Genomic DNA, 17,648 nt, shown 5'->3' with positions numbered 1-17,648 from the left:
CCCAAAACTTTTGGAGGTAATAAACTCAGTTCATTACCTCGTTTCTTTTGTCCTGTACTGAAATCTCTCAAATTGGTTTCTAGAGGTAACTGAAATGTGTGTTTTCTGCTATAGTTAGCAAGTACTTTTCTGCTATGTGGCTGTCATCAGCGATTAATCCTGCCTTAAACTGGTACTTTCTCATTGGAAATTATTCTAGACTGCACTAAACACCTTTCTGTTGAAACCAGCAGAAACTCTGTGGTAAGCAAATATCTCTTGACTGATACTTCTTTATAACATCATAATAATTTCCTTTTTCAGAAATAATTTCAATTTTGTCTTATTATTTCTGAAACACCGAGTTCTTTGGTATATGTTGCTTTTTTTTTCCTTTTTTGCTTCTTTTTCCCCCCCCCCCCTCTGGCTCTTAATGGAACATGTGGTAGGGGCAAAGTTTGTGACTCTTGTGTCCAAGCCACAAGACGGCAGGCAGGTGATAGTGTTGAGTATCCCCAGGTGTGAGGCTGTTAGTAGAAATGCTAGAGGAAGTAACATTGGAGAGACCTCAGTTCTGACTACCACATTGTATCAAGCCCTAAGGATGTTCAAGACTAATTCCATTCAGAGAAAAGAATGTAATAACCAGAACCTTAATAGATAAGAACTAGATAATCACATTTTGGGTCATTCACAAGGAATTTCTCTTCTTTCCCTATCTATTTTTAAATAAAGCTAAGAACTTTTTCTGGTGATCTAAAATAAAGGGTGGGATTTAGATGTAGATCCTTCAGCAATATTGGATGGCTACCAAATTTCATGTTAAGAGATCTGTCTCATTAGTGAAAAATAAGCAAGCTGTCAAATTTATGAAGTGAAAATTCTGCCATTTTTGTTAAACGCAGGAAGACTGCTACTGCATTTTGCAGCTGTTCATTTACCACTCGTTTAGGGCTATACAACACCTATGTGAGCTCATAGTATTACGTGTAAAATATCTCACATTTGTATTCTAAATGCCTTAAAGTACTAAGATATTTTGGTTTAGTAATTCATTAAGGAGTTATATGAACTTTTCTTCCTTCCTGCCCCTTTGAATAGATTTGAGGGTATGTTCACAGTGGCCTGAAATCTCTAATTTCTTCTTTTGTATAGCTCAATACAGCAACACTGAGATGATTCTTGATGCCACAAAGCTTTCCTGATACAAAATAAACTTAAAAATTTACAAACCAACCAGATAAGCCATCAAAACAGATTCTAAAGTGCTCTGATGCTTTACATAAAATGCTCCATTTTGTGAAGTATTGTATGAAGTTCATGTGAAGTTTGGGATAGAAAACATGAGGACCATATAACAATAATGCAGCAGAAAGTATTAATGGAAATAGTCATGAATATTTGTAGAGGGCATAAAGGGAAAGAGCTACATTAATCATTGTGCTCTTTGCTATAGTACAGACCCCAGAGTTTCATCAGGATTGTTCAGAAATGCATTACACCAAAGAATCCATGACATGAAGGTTTTTTCATGACTGTAGGACAATACATTCTGGCTGTGACTGCGCATTGCTCTGAGCAATGCTTTTTACAATGTTCATAAACACAATAGCATATGTATATACTTAGCACTTAGTCTTGAAACTTTATGGGAAAAACTCGCAAACTGATCATGATGATAAAATGATCATTATAGTCTGAAATATCAGAATTTTCATGTAACTTGAGATAAAAATAGCCTTTATGTAGCAACCAAATCTCTTTACAAATTATAGAAATTACAATCCTGTTGAGTACTAGGAAAAATTGTGCATGCTTCGATTTACACTGCTTTGATTAAGCTCTGAGCTTGTCCAAGGTGCTTAGTTACATGGAAATGTCTTTCATCAGTTGTGAAAAATGCTGACTTTTTTGAGGGTTTTTAGAACCACAGATTAATTAGGAACCTGTGACCAGTTACGATCAAGAGATTACAGCTTCGAAGCCTTTCACAAAGTCTGTTTTCCTTGCGTGTCTCAACAGACACTAGTTCAGTCTTCCCACGTCATATGCATCTTTTTTTTTAGTTCTTGTATATTTACTGAAAGAGTCTTAAACAATTGGAAGAGTCAAAGTAACCTTTGATCTTAGGCATAGGAAGATTGCTTGGCACAGACTGAATGCCCAATAAATAAGGGACTTTTCCCATGGCTAGCATAAAAGATTTAATTTTCTATTAGAATTGCTTTGAGACTCATTTGGGATTTCAGCTAGACTCACTGCTGTCAGCAGCATACTACTGAACAATATTGTCACCCTCGAGAAATCTGTACGCACCCAACAATGAGCTTGTGAGCATCCAAGACTTGAGCAGGATCCAAGGGATGACTTTGAGAGCCTTTGGCATTTAATACAGCAACTAATGGATGGTTATGATCTTCTGAAGGTGTGAGCTTCAGTTCATTTGGTAGCAGGCAGGAAGGAAATGGAAAGCATCGTCTTTTGTTGCTCAGATCTCAGCCGTAAGTACTGATGCCTAAGTATTCGTTTTTTCGTGTAGCATTTGTATCTGCAATGGTTTGCAAAGTGCAATATGCAAAAAGCGAGGGAGAAAAAATTCTCGGGTATTTTAGCTTAAAAGAATGCTCTTGATTGAAATTTCCCATTTTTTTTTCTTTTTTACAAAGGCGAGAAAATGCAGCTGTTTGGAAAGTAGTGTTTGGGATTACTAATCTTGATCATCCATCAGGCTTCATGCAGACCCGACTAGTGAAAACCATTATCCTCCATCCACGGTACAACAGAGCAGTTGTAGACTATGATATCAGCATTGTGGAACTAGATGAGGACATCAACGAGACAAGCTATGTAAGACCTGTCTGTCTGCCCAGCAAGGACCAGCTGGTTCAGCCAGATACCTACTGCTACATCACAGGCTGGGGACACATGGGCAACAAAAGTAAGATTAATATTTCTGGGACTCTTGGAAAAACACGTTAATCTTCTACAGAGTTAATCAAATAAGTGATCCCATTACAAAGCTTTATCCCTTTATACTATCACTGGACCTTATTAAATACTAGAGAGCTGTGAAAAAAAAATACGCCTGAAGGGATCTAGTTGTGACTACAGCTTAGCTTTTTCGTATCAGCAGCCTGAATTTATGCTCCTTAATCCTTATAGACAAGCGGCCTGATTTTCAAAAATGTTGAGGATCTAGAAACTCCTATCAAGAAAGGCACCTGACTTAGTTATCATTTTACTGGTTTAGGTTGTGTTCAGAACTGCTGAGAAGGTGTCTGATCACTGGGGGCTGGGGTGGGCAACGTTCTTAGTTCAGCGAGAGTGAAGGGCACTGAAGGCATTGGCATACAGGCTGAATGAGCATTTTCTTGAATCAACGCTCAGTGTCACTTTGGATTTGTGACACAATTTATTCCATCCAGACATAATCACAAGTGTTGGTTTTGTCTCTCTGAACAGCGTGTTAGTGTGTTTTCTTGTTCTGTGGCCACTGCCATCCCTGGGTCCCATGACACAAACAGCTGTCTTATGTAAATCTTTGTTTTGTCTAAACGATTCTGCATGCATCCAAAGTATCCTGGCCCCAATCCTGTTGGCGCTCTAGCCACTGTCTTTCTCCCTTAGTAACTTCTAGGGAAGGCTGCTGTTCTGTGCGCTGGAGGAAATTTTCCTTTCCGTATTGCTTCAGGTGGGACTTTACCTCTAGTGGCTGGGTTAGATGTGTAGCAAAAAATTAAATGCACATGTGAGGGATAGGCTGTTTAGTAGTACCTTTACCCACCTAAAAATACCTTTTACATAACAGCAGGAACTTCCTGCCCCAGAATGCTTCTGCATCACTAGTAAGGGGAGAAAGGGTCTTTATTCTCTTGTGTGGTCAGCATTGCTTTTAAAGGTTTTACGTTGAGGCATCAAAACCCATCATGGCTACACAGCTTTTAGTTCTTCATGCCCTATGCTGAACGACTTTCTTTACAATTTGAGCTCGGTCAGCTCTTTAGACTAGGAAGCAGCCCTTCATTATCTCCTGAACGCACAAAAATAATTTTACTAACCTTTGAATTCCGATTCTCTGATTCTGATTCCCTCGGCCAAATTTACCCAAACCTAACTCAGAATGGCTGTGATTATACTGAGCAACAGGGAGATCCTGCAATGGAACAATGTGTCAAATGCCTCCTCCACCTCCCTTGCATTCCTGTTTTCCAGCCAATACTGCCCTCATCTTAAAAAGTTCCATACCATATCATGTAAAGGTGCTCTCCCTCCTCAGTGTGAATGCACAACAAACAGCAAGTGTCACACCAGTCCCCATGTGCTTGGTCCTTCTCCAGAATGCAGTACGTACACTCCTGACTCAGGAGCATTTGTGCTAAAGGGGGATTATTCTTTCCTTATATTTATTATATATATATTACTATTTATAATATATCCTAATTGAAATATTTGTCACATCTCAAAGAGCCATCATAGCTAAGTATTTGCATGTGTATAGTTTAATGCTTAATTCTGTTTTTCAGTGCCTTTCAAGCTTCAAGAAGGAGAGGTTCGCATCATTTCCTTAGAACAATGCCAGTCATACTTTGACATGAAAACCATCACTAGCAGGATGCTGTGTGCTGGCTATGAGTCTGGCACTGTGGACTCTTGCATGGTAGGCTTCTCAGGAGAAAGTCACAGCCAAAGTTGCTTTTAGAAATCAGTTTTTTTTAGTGCGATGTTTATTAGGTATAGCATACTTTATCTGCTGTAGGAATGGCAAAGGTCTATTTACATATTTTAACCCAACTTTTGTAATTACTACTGGTGTAATCGATTTATGATAATGAAATGCTGCTTGATGACTCTATGGTTTCTCTGTGTTAGTTAACTATTAGACTATTTTTTTTTTTCATTCATACAAGCCTTTTGGAAGTATTTTTTTTGTACACATATAACAAGGACTAAATACTGGTAATGCTGCATGCTGCTACATAGTTCAGCAGAGCAGCCAGCTTTTACAGCTGAGTTACTAAAGGCAAACTGTTATAGGAAATGAGACATAGCTTTAACCGTAGCCCCTACAGACTTTTTTTCTTTTTCACATTGCAGGGTGACAGTGGAGGACCACTTGTGTGTGAGCAACCTGCAGGGCGCTGGACTTTGTTTGGTTTAACATCTTGGGGCTCTGTCTGCTTTTCCAAGGTTTTGGGACCTGGAGTTTACAGTAATGTGTCACATTTTATTGAATGGATTGAAAGACAAATATACATCCACACCTTTCTGCTAAACTAGCTCCAGATGGTAAGAACTCTGCTGACAGACAAAAGAAAAAAGGAATCAGCACTTCATCACCGAAGACTCTGCAGTCCAGAAACTCTATGAAAAGGAGTTTCAAGTTCTGTCTATTCTTGTTGTGGAGCTATGGAATATGCAGTGTATGTTAATGGTAAACTCTCTGCTGGTGAACATACTTTGGGGTAGAATTAATCATCCTTTTGACTTTTACTTAACTGTGTTGTGGTTCTATTCCAAACACAGTAAAAGGCTTAGAAGAAAAGAATCAGCCACTTTCTGCCTTTCAGCTATTCAAACTAAGCAGTAGCACAGACTAGGAAAACCTTTTTAAATAGCCTACTTTAATACTATTCAACTAGTAACACGTGCATTTTCACTCACTTGTTGTCATGAGGAATGAAACTCCGTGCGTTCAGATGGCACTGACAGGATGTATATTCTCAAGGGCCACACCAGGCACGGCCTCACCACATGCTGGAGGGTGTGGAAGAGATCGATGTGTTTGTACGTCCACGTGGCGCAGGGCACATCAGTGTACGCGTGCAGGTCTCCAGAGGCGCGTAGCTGTGTGCCTCTGTTGTGCCTGAACTCACACATTCTGTCCCTCAGGGTGGCTGACTTGCAGGGGCATAACCCTGTACCATCCTGACTCCACAGCTTCTGTTCCCAGAGCCAGCCTGGGTATCTCTGCGGGGAGATGGAGGGACCGGCAGCCAACAGACCCGTAACTACCACCTGAGGCACCCGACACCAAAAGTTAGTTGTTCAGACTCTTTGGACACTTTCTACCACTAATTTTCTGAAGCTTCCAATGGTTTAATGTGTCCAGGAAAACACCCCCATCCTGACAGCACCACACCAATTGGCACATTTATCAAACCTATGCCCCGCTGGCTTTTTTCCCCATTTTGTACGGTGCATTCAGCCTATAAAGCATGCACTGATCATCTCCACCCTCTGAAAACGTAACAGGGTTGGCAATGCCACTGCCAACAGTTTCCCCTCCTACAACATCTCTTTTCTAGTACCCTGCATTCAAGTTTCATTTTGCTTAGCAAGATCATACAATTTGGAGAAAGAACAAGGCAGAAAGAAATCTGAATGACAGAACTCTCAGATTCCAGCTCCTGTTCAAATAAATATTAGACATACGTTAAGCAAAGTATAACAGCAAATGCTCAAGTGCTTGGTAGCCAGGTGGCGGAGTGCACTGGGCAGCAGGTAAGAGGCTAAGCCTTGAATCCAAGAAAATCTGGTTGAAAAACATTACAGTGGAGCTTGGCACTTCCTGGTGCTCGAGGGGAAGCGTGCCTTACCGACTGCTGTAGGTGACATCCTGCACAGCTCACAGCTTTTGGGAGGCCACAGTAGGAGGAGTCAGGAACCTGAGGATTACAGGATGAATTTCACGTTTAAAATTTGGGTGTTTTCAGTGCTGTGCCTGGTCCCCGGTGAATTCAGCCTAAGGCATGTAATTACCCCCTCTGCTACCTCTGGCATGCCCCCATGACAACATGGCAGGGCCTTGTCAATACCGTGACTGCCAGATGTGGAAACATGCATTAAAAGCGCTCACTAACAGCCCTTTCAGGTACTATTAATCACATTATAACTACTCTACGTAGATCTGACCATTGCTTTAGTGAAGGTTTACCTCTTATTTCCGTATCTTCTCCTTTAACATGCCTAACGTTAGACATACTAGACAGCACTCTAGACAGCATTATTAATAAATATTCAGTATTTATGTTATGGATTCTGAAACTCTATTTAAGTGACTATTATTGTACCACTGTTTCATGCTCAGAAAGAAAACCCTTCTAGGCTTTACTAGGTTTGGGTTTGTTAATTTTTCTTTTTATATATTAAAGATTTTGTTTTTACTATAACATCAACGCTTTTCTTCCCCCAGCTATAAATGAGAGAAAGCAGCTGTGACCATGTTTTTCCAGTGCAAGCAGATCCCAGATGAAGCAGGTTATCAATGACTTTGCCTCAAAGGTATGGAAGCTGGAGCTCTTGGTCTCCCACTTCAGCTTTTCCCTGGGGCCAGGATCTCTGCAGCTGTTGGGCAGTACAGGTCAGAGTCCTGGAGCCAGTTACGGGGAGTCAGGGGAGCAGTGGGCCCGGGGCGCTCACAGCCAGCCCACCCCTGACCCGTTCGGTGACAGGCAGGTTTCAGCCAGGTCACTTTTCCAGGAGTAAAAACAAAGAGGCGCTGTTGTGAACGGCACAGCCCAGCCTGCTGTGCCTCCGCCAGATGAAGCGGTTACCAGCAGCTTTGAATTCTGTAAAGCACTGGAGTACGTAGAATGATTTCATGTAGGTGTTACCACTACCAAATGATAATACGTAATTACACATTTTACTTAACGCGGTTTGGCCTGCTGCCAGTTTCCAAGCAGCCTCTCCCAGGAAATGAGGGAGACCCCTGCTTTAAACACATGGTCCAGCCCCCTCCTGTATGGGATAAGGAATTATAGGCAGAGCCCCATCCCAAATGGCTTTAGGAGGGAGCAGCTGGGTCTTTTCCTTCGCCACAACTCTGTCTGACACAACATTCCATGTAAAGAGGAAATTTGTAATTTTATAAATGTATTTTTATACCGTTTTTTTAATGTGTGCACATGAAATAGGCAAACATACTCCTTCCACTGTACCAAGCCTTTCCCTGTGTGCTGACATAACGGCTATGACCACAGTTACGCTGTTTCTCTTACAAGTGTAGCCTCACTTTAAAGTAATAATTGTTGGTTTTACTTCCACCACAGCTGTAGCTCCAAATGGAAGCAATGTCACACAGTCAAGCAGATGTGTTTCTTTCTAGCTGTACTAATAAAAATTTACAATCATTTTCCAAATAACTTCTCTGTTGAAAAGATGTTTTAATCTTGAGAGAGACGCTCGACGATAGCATGGAGGTGTGAAGTTACAACTTCAGCAATAACGCCTAACAATGCCTTAGAAAGGTATTCACATACCCTTATCCAGCTTTTTTAAGCAGCCCTCACAGCCCTCTTAGCACTACACCACCTGTGGAGGTTCTGGCACTAACACCACTGTACAACTTCTAGTTTCTTCTGCATGTGTGCTTCCAGTACAGAATATTACACCAAGAACAACACCGTCAACGGCTCTGGACTGAAAAATCTGAAAAACTAAAGCTGCAACCAAATTTCTCTGAACACGTTTTGTTCTACAGCTTTCCTCAGGAATACAAGTAGTTTGAAATAACCAGTTTTAACTGGTACACAGCACTTCAGCACGTACACGTGCTGAAATCAAAATAATAAGCATACAGAAACATAAAATAGTTAAAACCTGCCTTTCCACTGCAGTCAACAGTAAGGTAATCCAGGACCACGAGGGCAAGAGTAACATAAACAGAATAAAGCAGGAACAAATAATACAAAACCATACTGTAATTCAGCTATAACAACATTCTTAACACAGTTGCATTTGGAACTTGTCCGTCAGCCTCTGCAGAGAGCAAGGGCTGGTCTGACCGTCAGCAGAGCCAGAGCAGGCAGGAGCAGTGGGTGCCCTGCCTTAGCTGGTCTTCAGCCTTGTGCTGAAGGCAAAAACACAGCTTAGGTTCAACGTTCAGCTCAAACTGTGCCCCAGGTACAGACCAAAGCTCACTGTGCTATGAAAATGCTATTTAAAGGCTGTGGCTGACTGCCACCTGTGAATGTTTACCACAGGTGCAGCTGCTATGAACAAAATAAATAAATTTTAAAACCATATTTTTTTCAAATCAAATACTGCACATGAAAAAGTGAGTTCAAGCTGCTGTAGGTGTAGCTACAAAGTTTGGGGGAGTTGAAGGTGGTTGTTTTGGCTTTTTTAAACTGACCATCAAAAGTGTAAATGCTGTGCTTTCCTTCATGACATCTGGAAGGCACCTGTGAGATGATCTTAAAAAGCTTATTTTCAAAATGGAAAAGTCAGGTCACGCTGTGCCTAAGTGCAGGAGTGCAGAAGCAAGCAGGAGACTGTGACGTTTCCAGTGCTACAATAAAATAAAAAAATAAAGGAAACACTCAACTGTTAAGAAGCAAAGGGACAGCAATTTGTTTGCACCCTTCATTTGGCACCACTTTAGATATGGCCAATTAACATTTTGAAGCTTTTATTAAAGCCTCACTACCCTCATCTCCCCTTCAGTAAAAAACAGCAGACAGCCCATACATATTTCTGCTGTTTGTTTACCAATTCAAAAAAAAAAAGCGCGAAAGAGAGAGAGGAGAAAAAAGAAAAAGTTTTACACAATGGATAATTTTATCCCTTAGACTGCTTGTTGAAGTCCTCTAAAAGAACACAACCTAAGCAGACAATTGCAAGCAACATGCAGTATCAGTGAAACAACACACCAAGAAAACAAACGTACGTGTGTGTGTGTATTTTTTACCACTTCAAGTGGTACAATAGTACTCACAATCTCAGCACAGATGAACTTCTTTTAAAGGGATCTGAAGTTTCAAGGCAACCCACAGGCCCTGGCACCTTGGAGGCCCAGAAGTGATCTTCGTACAATTTAAGAATCCAGCCCGACAGCCTCACTGCGCTAAGCAGTCTGAGTAGTGGGGTGACAAGGCCTGTAAAAAGCCACGTAACAGCAATTTACCTGTCCCAGAGGCATTATGCAGCTGGCCCCAGGTCTAACAGGTGACTGTCACTTGCATTTCTTCGCATTTCTTCGTGTAGTTAGTTTGACGTTACGGCTCACAGTCACAGAGGATTTTGGAAGATCCTACTCTGAATGCTTACATCTTTTGTATGATACACAGGCAAACTCCTGAAACACAATGATCAGGTACCGGCCAAATCTGCTTGTCAGTTCCGCTCCTGCAGCAGGGGCAACAAGAGGGCAGGTCGCAGTGTTGTCCCCCAAACTCCTTTTAACAATGACAGGGAGAGAGCTGAGCCCAGCACTCCCTCAGGTCACTGTGAGTCCTAGAGCTCCTCCATGAAAACTCAGCGTACCTCAGTCAAGGACAGCCACAGACTTGCAGAACCGCAGAACACAACAATCTGTTCTCTGTGGCCACAAGTGAAAAGAGGCCACAGATCTAAGGTGCAGAAGAAACATTCCCGTGAGACAGCAGAAACACAACCAATATTTGACTCTGAGGGCAGAAAACCACTGGCCCGGCCCGGCCCTCTGGCACTCTTTACAACAGAACATCTGCTAGGAGCGGTAAGAGTAAAGCTGAGCCCGCCTTGCGGCTGTGGGGCAGGGCAGATGACCACAGAGTCCCAGGAAGGGCTCCTGTACGATTCTGCCCTTGTACCAGCTGCACAACGTGCTGGCCACTTTGCGTCTTCCTCTTAGGACACAGTTCCCGTGGTTTGTAGAGAAAGCTGATGTGCTCCACTCAGGACACCTGGAGGCCACTCCTGGCAAGGTGCCTCCCACAGCAAGAAGGATGCTACAGACAAACATCTGTTAATTGTAACTGCGAACCAACATGCTTGACATGATCTCTTAGAATTTGAATGTCTGCCATCACTTCAAAGGTCCACACTAACCTGATGTTAGAACTTAGCAAAAATATTTTGTCATATGTTGAACCAAATTAAAATAAAAACAAATATTTGCATAAATGGCTGTCATCCCTGGCTCCTTCCACTATTTTTCTTCTACAGGCTAAACAAAAAGGATATTATTCTCCTCACTAACACCAGGGATGGAGTCTGCCCTAATTATATTCTACCTTTCAAAAACAGAACCGTTTCAAACTTCTGGTAACATGTGGTGACTTGCATTTGAATGAACTTAGCATGCCCTCAATATCTGCCCTCCATAGCAGCAGCTGTCTCAGACCTCACAGCGTTTGTTTAAATTCTTTCAGAGATCTTAAAAGATGTGAAATATGTAATGTTGATCACTGACATGGAAAGCTCATGGTTCAATTAAAAAGCAGAGCCCTTGCCCCAAATACGGTGCCTAAAAATAAACGACACGAATCTTTGCAATTTGAAAGCAGAAAGTTTTAGAAAGAAACAGAACCAAAAAATGGGCTCAATGCTAATAATTCATTAGCAACTACACTTTGAGGAAACTGTTTATTTCAACAGGTACTAGGGGATACAAACAATTTCCTAAGTTCCTCCATAAATTGGCCCTGTAACTTTTGAGAAGTAAAAGGAGGCAGTATTTTAGACAGCCTGGAATACAGAAGCAGCCACACACACTATAGCCAGCATTCGTGCAGAGCACTGGGAAACCGGCAGAGGCAGGGTATCTCCAAGACAGATGAGAAACAGAGCTCAAATTTGGCGTATGCAACGGGTTATACCTTCTTCTGAGCACCCTTTAGAGATACCGAAGCTGTTTATAATAAGAGTCGGGAGGAATGGTAAAACACCTGAGAGTGAAAAAGGGTAATGTAGCTAGAAACTGCTAGAACTGCTTATTTATAAAAGAAGACCTGAAGACAGACTGGAGCTACCCACAGTCACTGGCAGACAATTCTGCAGTGCAGGCATGAGGTAGAGTTTAGAGCAGTCAGGCAGCCAGCATCTAAGTTGGGTGAGGAGGACAAGAAGTCCAGTCAGTGGTGACGGAGATGAAATGGCACATGGAGGCAAGAAGGACGGACGCAGCAGGAGGATGAACTATCATGGAGAAGACAAAAGGCTGCACCAGGATTTGCTCTTCTAGTGGAAGAGGAAGGAGAGGGAGACATGACACGTGTGTCTCATCTGGGCTGTTTTTCTGGCAATGAAAATTGTGTTTGGCCAGCACTGAGATGGCCCGTGCAATAGCCTGGTGAACAAACTGGACCACAAGGGTTAAAACAATTACTGTATACACACACTGGAGCTGTCTGGCAACAAGCCAACCAGTAACACTACCTCCCAGCCCTTCTGCTAGCATCATACTTCAGCAACTGGTGAATCCCAGGGAATGCTAGGATATTTTAGGATAGCACTGCAAGGGAGCAGGTTGGCTCACCTGAACTGGATCCTGCAAATCTGTGTTCATGCAATGTCCTATGACCACAACACCACAAGGTATTATGCAACGTTGCATACAAGAAATAAGCAGTACGCAAAGCCTACTGTGTGAAAAAATATAAAAAACAACCCATCCATTTAGATGTTGAAATTACTGAAAAGCTTTATAAACAACAAAGCTTTTAAGGAAATGTGTGCATCATCTACCTTGGCTGAAGAAAACAAAACTACAACATAGCATAAATCAGCAGTTATTACTCTTGGGGTTAAAACAGTTAGCACTCCAACTTAGTAAAATACATTAAAGCATCTTCTTCACACAAACCAGAATTCAATCTGGCTTTGTATGCTAGAGACAATGCACTGCTGGCCCCTCCAGAAGCACACACAGAAGCTTTGGCACACGAGTTATTGGCACCAAATGTGTCTGAATTAGTTTCCTTTGATGAATTCAGAAATTCGGTCTTTTCAGAGTTCAAGCCATTTGTACTTCCAGACTCATCCTGAATGTCTGGTAAGAAGGAGGTGTCCTTCTCATCTCTTGAACAGGCCTGAAAAGGTGGCTTACATGTTGGCAAAAGACTGGCAATGCTTTCTTCCTCTGATACAGCACCTGTGGCTGAGCTGGAAGACCCAGAGGTAGCCTGGAATTCCGCTCTACAGTTTACAATGCAGTCATCTTTCCATCTCTTAATTGCTCCCCTCTGCTCCTCAGGGGTCAGTCTGTCAAGGTGCTTGGCTCTCAACACTGGAGACGGAAACAATGTTCCTTGGAGAACTCTCAGCAAATATCTACAAAACAATTTCAATAAGCTGTTTAGAAGCAGACTCGAAACTGTTTCCAGCAACACTAAAGGAAACCAAACACCATTTAAGTAACCCTGAGGCTGCAGCAGCCTCTGCAAGTTTTCACAGATGCAGTTTTGTGAACATAAACTATAAGGCCAGCAACGGCACCAGAACATGTTTTAAAACTGGCATTTCCAAAGACAGATACCGATCTCAGGTGTTTCCATTTTTTTGTCCTGAACACAGTTCTCCTACAGACTAGTTACTGCAGCAATGTGCACTTGCAACTTCAATGAAGGGCCGGGGTCCCAATCACACTGAAAGTGGACCTTTCTGCGTATAGTCAGGCCCCAGAAAAAAGGTAGTAAAATCAGTGTGAAGTTTAGAGTTTCCCTGGCACTTCAGTGCAGGTATAAGGAGAAGGAAAACAGCCCTACCAAAAAGCCCTAGAGCAGCCTTTATCTGTTTATTTGTCATGTAAGGGAGATTTACTGTGTGTGAAAGAAAAGGCTCTACTGTCACCACCTGAAGCCAAGCCGAGAGCAGGGACAGGGAGGGAAGAGCATACGTTTCTTGCACCTCATGGTTTGTTCTTCTGCTGAACTAAGTATGAACCAAAGCTATCAGTCATGATCTCCGGCAAGTGCAGCAAAACCATGGCTGGCATGCCGAAGACACAGACTGGGACATGTTCAAAGGGGCCTCAAATACTTGGTGGCTACTGCAGGCACCTACAGCCGCAGCTCTGCCAGCTTTCCTGCCAGTGGCAACTCACACAGCCTGTACTGCACCACTTGATCCAGAAAGTGTGCTCAGACTGTGCCTAACGACGTAAAATGACGCCAGGTGAGGAGGAAATGGCAGTTATTCTCCCCAGTAATTCTCTCTGTATCTGTCTGTGCAATTCACTTTCAAGACCCACTCTTTCTGGAATGATATGAGAGGGAGAGAGACATAACACAGAAGAACGAACAGATTAGCACTGGAGGCCCTTTGCTGATGGGCTACAGACTTGACTCATGTTCAGCCTGTGAAAGGAAGATGGCTGTGGCTACTAAATAAGACCTAGACTGGGAGTTTGATGAAGTCTCTGTCACTGCTTTCCACACACTTTTTCTCTGTTGGCTCATTCAGGTGTCTCCTTGCTCAGCATGCTGGTGTCCGGGACCTCAACCCAATGCTCCTGCCTTTCCAGGGTGAATGAATGACTTATCAAATTTGGAGTTACGACTTATTCAGTGAGGCAAAATACTTAAAATTAGGCATAATAAAAATACAAATCATGACCCCTTGCAGATCTAGTCAGCATGTTTCCAACCCACAAAGAAGCCTGTGTATGCATTCTTCATTCTGAATAGTCTTATATAAACAACATAAATTTCAAACAGAAAATGGTTTCACAAATTTCACAGACTAAGTAGAGTACTTCTATGTATAGTACATTTTAAACTGTGATTACTAATTTAACTGATTTATAAACTCTGTGGTTGCAGAGATTACTGTTTTTTCCCTCCAAAGACAATATTTAATATAATACAAATCATATAATATAAATCCAAAAGATCTTTATTTTATTTACTGAAATTTGCTTTGAGAACATGTCACAAAAGAGCTGTCCTCACATGGCTTGGTCCGGTAGCTATGACATTTTCTTTACATTGCGGGTGAGGAAGACCTCTAGCCAGAGAGATTTATAGCATCACTGTCTCAAAAAAACCTCATTTTGTTAACAGCAATCTGTAACTGTGAAAACAGAAACACACCTGGGTAGCAGCGCAACACAAGTAGTGAGGAGGCAAACTAAGTAAAATACTGGGTCTGTCATGTGCTTTTCCATGATCCAATAAGAATTTGATGGTGGGTTGTGGGTTTTGCAGGTTGCCCCAAAAGCCAGAGTGAAGACAAAGTAAAACAGGATGCTGCCAACTATAACTACTGTATGTATCCAAGTCTGCAATTCAGAAGAGGAAAGAAATCAGATGTAAGTCGTCAACAGAAAGACCTGTAACATATGTATGTGGGTAGACAGGCATGCATGAACACGCACACACTCTTCCCCTAAAGATAGCTGCCTAACGTAGCAGGGAATATGTCTGTTCAGATAATATTCCTGATTTTATACAGAACGGTCCAGAAGAATGGAGCCTTCTTCCTACAGTTCGCAGGTAACCCAGCCATTTAATTTTTTTGAATTATACTAAACGCATACTTTGTGAAAGACGTTTTTTGTGCCATTTGCCTTAGATGACCACCTCATCCGCTGGCAGCAGAGAAAGCCTTCTCAAGCAAACCGAGGCGAGGTCTTCACATGACACCACCCTTATACATCTTGCTTGAGACACTGACTAACTGTTCTACGCTGGAGTTTTCTGTAATTTTATACCTAAACGGCTCTAATAGTTACTATGGAAACAACACTGTCATTAGTCTGACAAACTGCCGACATTCGAAAATGCCAAATCAAACCTATTTATGTAATGTTTTCTTATTCAGAGCACAGATAATATTCATGCTACCCACATATTCTCAATAAAGACATTTTTATCACTGCTGCCATGCTCCAAAGAGAACAATGAAAGGACTGAATCATAACTTGAAATTTCATCCATTATGAAACAAACCCAAAAAAGATTTTTTTTAAAAAAGACAGAAAAAGTAAAACCCATTAATTTGTTTCCTTCTACTGTAAATATTACTGTATTTTCTTTAAAATCATGCAAAATAGCCAAGTATTACCCTTGCAAGGGCTGTAAATTTCTCCAAGCTAATGCAGATGCTTTAGCTTGTGCAGACTGAATTAAAAACTGGAAAAGCATTCTGTAGCATATTGGTTCTCTAGTTCTGGTATCAAAATATACCCCTGAATTGTTTATCCTGGCCACAGAGCAGACCATCAGTTTCAAGCATTCACAATCAAAAGTTCAAACTCTTGTCTTTGAGATGCAAGCTTAGGAACCAATGAAGGCTCAGTAGATCACATTTGCAAAACTAAACTGATATCCTCAAAACCGCCGCACCCTAAGAAGGCAGGATCCTGTCATTATTTAGAAATAATTCTGAGGCCAAATTTTGTTCATTTTGGTTACATGAGTAATTCTATTGGCTCCAATGACAGGTGTATTAGGATCACACTGTCAAATAAACAAAATATTTAGGTTTTGGCCTTTTTATGCTTTTTCCTGTTTTGTAAACGAAACTCTTTCTTCTGATAATTGTAATGAAAGCTGTATGCACATACTCTAAAGTACTCACCACAGACTTGCACTCAATGAGAAGGTGAAACAGTATTATGAAGAGCGCTGCTGTATTTATGGGGTTTCCAAATGAAAGAATGTCTATGTCTGAGCCATAGTAAGTCTGTAAAGGAAGACAGCAGTCAGTGTAATACATTCTTTAGATACAGTCCTAATGCAAAGCAGCAATTTTTCAATGTACTGAAAGTATTTTCAATTCCATACATATTTGCATGCACAAAGTTCAGCTCAGTTGCAATCGTAAACCTGTTAGGACACATTTATTTATGAGGGAGTAAAATCAAATGCTTCATTCTCCAATTTGCCTGGGTTTTAGTACATCAAAATATATAAATGTATTTCATATCCAGCACTTACAAAGTAAGGCACAAAAAAGCAAACGAGACTTTGGTAAAAAGCATCCAGCAAGGTCATCCAGAAAGGTGAAGGCAAGTAAGCCTGTAAGAAAAAAGGATAACAGCATTGAAGTAAATTGCCGCACCCTTAATTAGCATTAATTTGGATCTGGGGAAAGATTATATGCAGAAGTAATTCCAGTTACGTTTCCCAATGAAGAGGTACCTTTTGTGTTATGGTAGTAAGAATAAAGAGCTTACTCCAAATACGTAGCTAACTGTTAGCATTTAAATCAGCAACCAGATCTGCAAGCTCTGATCTTACAGTTGTTTCTGCCAGGACAGACCTACCAGAGCCTTACCTAAGTGAGTACTAAGGAGGGGAGAGGGCTAGGGGACGGTGAATTACCCTAGCAGCTTACCATCACTGAATGCCAAGTCCCACTTTCTTCTATGTCCACCCCATTCTTTTTGGTACATGGGCTGCTGCCTCTTACTTTGCGCTGGCTGACTCCTCTGTGCAGAATAGACTCCTCTGTGAGCTAACTTAACTCACTAGAATCTAAGAAATCAATTCACATTTCTGCTGGAATAACACATTGCTGTTTTAGTGACTTAAATCAGCCCCTGGAAGGATCTGATGGGATAACCAAGCTGGCACAAGGAAGGCAGTTTAATTATGTGGGTGAAAACAGGGAACAGGAAGAAAAGAAGGAAAAAGCAGAGAAGGAACAAGCCTTCCTCACACAGCAGCACCAAACTGTTATGACAGCTCAACCACTTATGAAACCACAGTTGCATGTGCCCTGGCTGAGATGTAGCCCATTCCTTCAGGCAGTAAATTGAGACAGCACAGGCACCCAGCACTTCCTCTACAATTAGTGGAGAGAGATAGGTTTCTCCAAAAAGCCGTTCAGCCCCTAGAAGAACTGAACTGCTCTCTGGAGGTGTGGTGTGGGAAACTTATCTTCTTATTTGCCTGTCTGGGAAATGCTTTAAATTACTGAAGATGAATACAAGTTATTGTCCATTTTTATAGCTTGTACAG

The 17,648-nt window shown here is 41.6% G+C and overlaps 2 protein-coding genes across 9 annotated transcripts in view; one reads left to right on the top strand and one right to left on the bottom strand.

Moving 5' to 3' along the window:
* CORIN (corin, serine peptidase) overlaps positions 1-7,754 on the top strand; it is a 144,268-nt gene extending 136,514 nt beyond the window's left edge. For all 3 annotated transcript variants that reach the window (XM_080403912.1, XM_080403910.1, XM_080403911.1), the window contains 3 exons: positions 2,646-2,917; positions 4,503-4,636; positions 5,074-7,754. In XM_080403912.1, coding sequence (XP_080260038.1) covers positions 2,646-2,917; positions 4,503-4,636; positions 5,074-5,256 — 589 coding nt within the window. In that variant the 3' untranslated portion in view covers positions 5,257-7,754. The remainder of the gene's footprint in view (positions 1-2,645; positions 2,918-4,502; positions 4,637-5,073) is intronic.
* A 4,703-nt stretch (positions 7,755-12,457) lies between these two features.
* ATP10D (ATPase phospholipid transporting 10D (putative)) overlaps positions 12,458-17,648 on the bottom strand; it is a 63,552-nt gene continuing 58,361 nt past the window's right edge. For all 6 annotated transcript variants that reach the window (XM_080403853.1, XM_080403850.1, XM_080403851.1 and 3 more), the window contains 4 exons: positions 16,623-16,703; positions 16,264-16,368; positions 14,775-14,962; positions 12,458-13,014 (listed from right to left, as the gene is read on the bottom strand). In XM_080403853.1, the coding sequence (XP_080259979.1) occupies positions 12,498-13,014; positions 14,775-14,962; positions 16,264-16,368; positions 16,623-16,703 (891 nt within the window). In that variant the 3' untranslated portion in view covers positions 12,458-12,497. The remainder of the gene's footprint in view (positions 13,015-14,774; positions 14,963-16,263; positions 16,369-16,622; positions 16,704-17,648) is intronic.

This window comes from Falco punctatus (assembly GCF_963210335.1).
Source record: "Falco punctatus genome assembly, chromosome: 1".
Classification (NCBI taxonomy): Eukaryota; Metazoa; Chordata; class Aves; order Falconiformes; family Falconidae; genus Falco; species Falco punctatus.
This window is presented reverse-complemented; position numbering and strand designations above follow the sequence as displayed.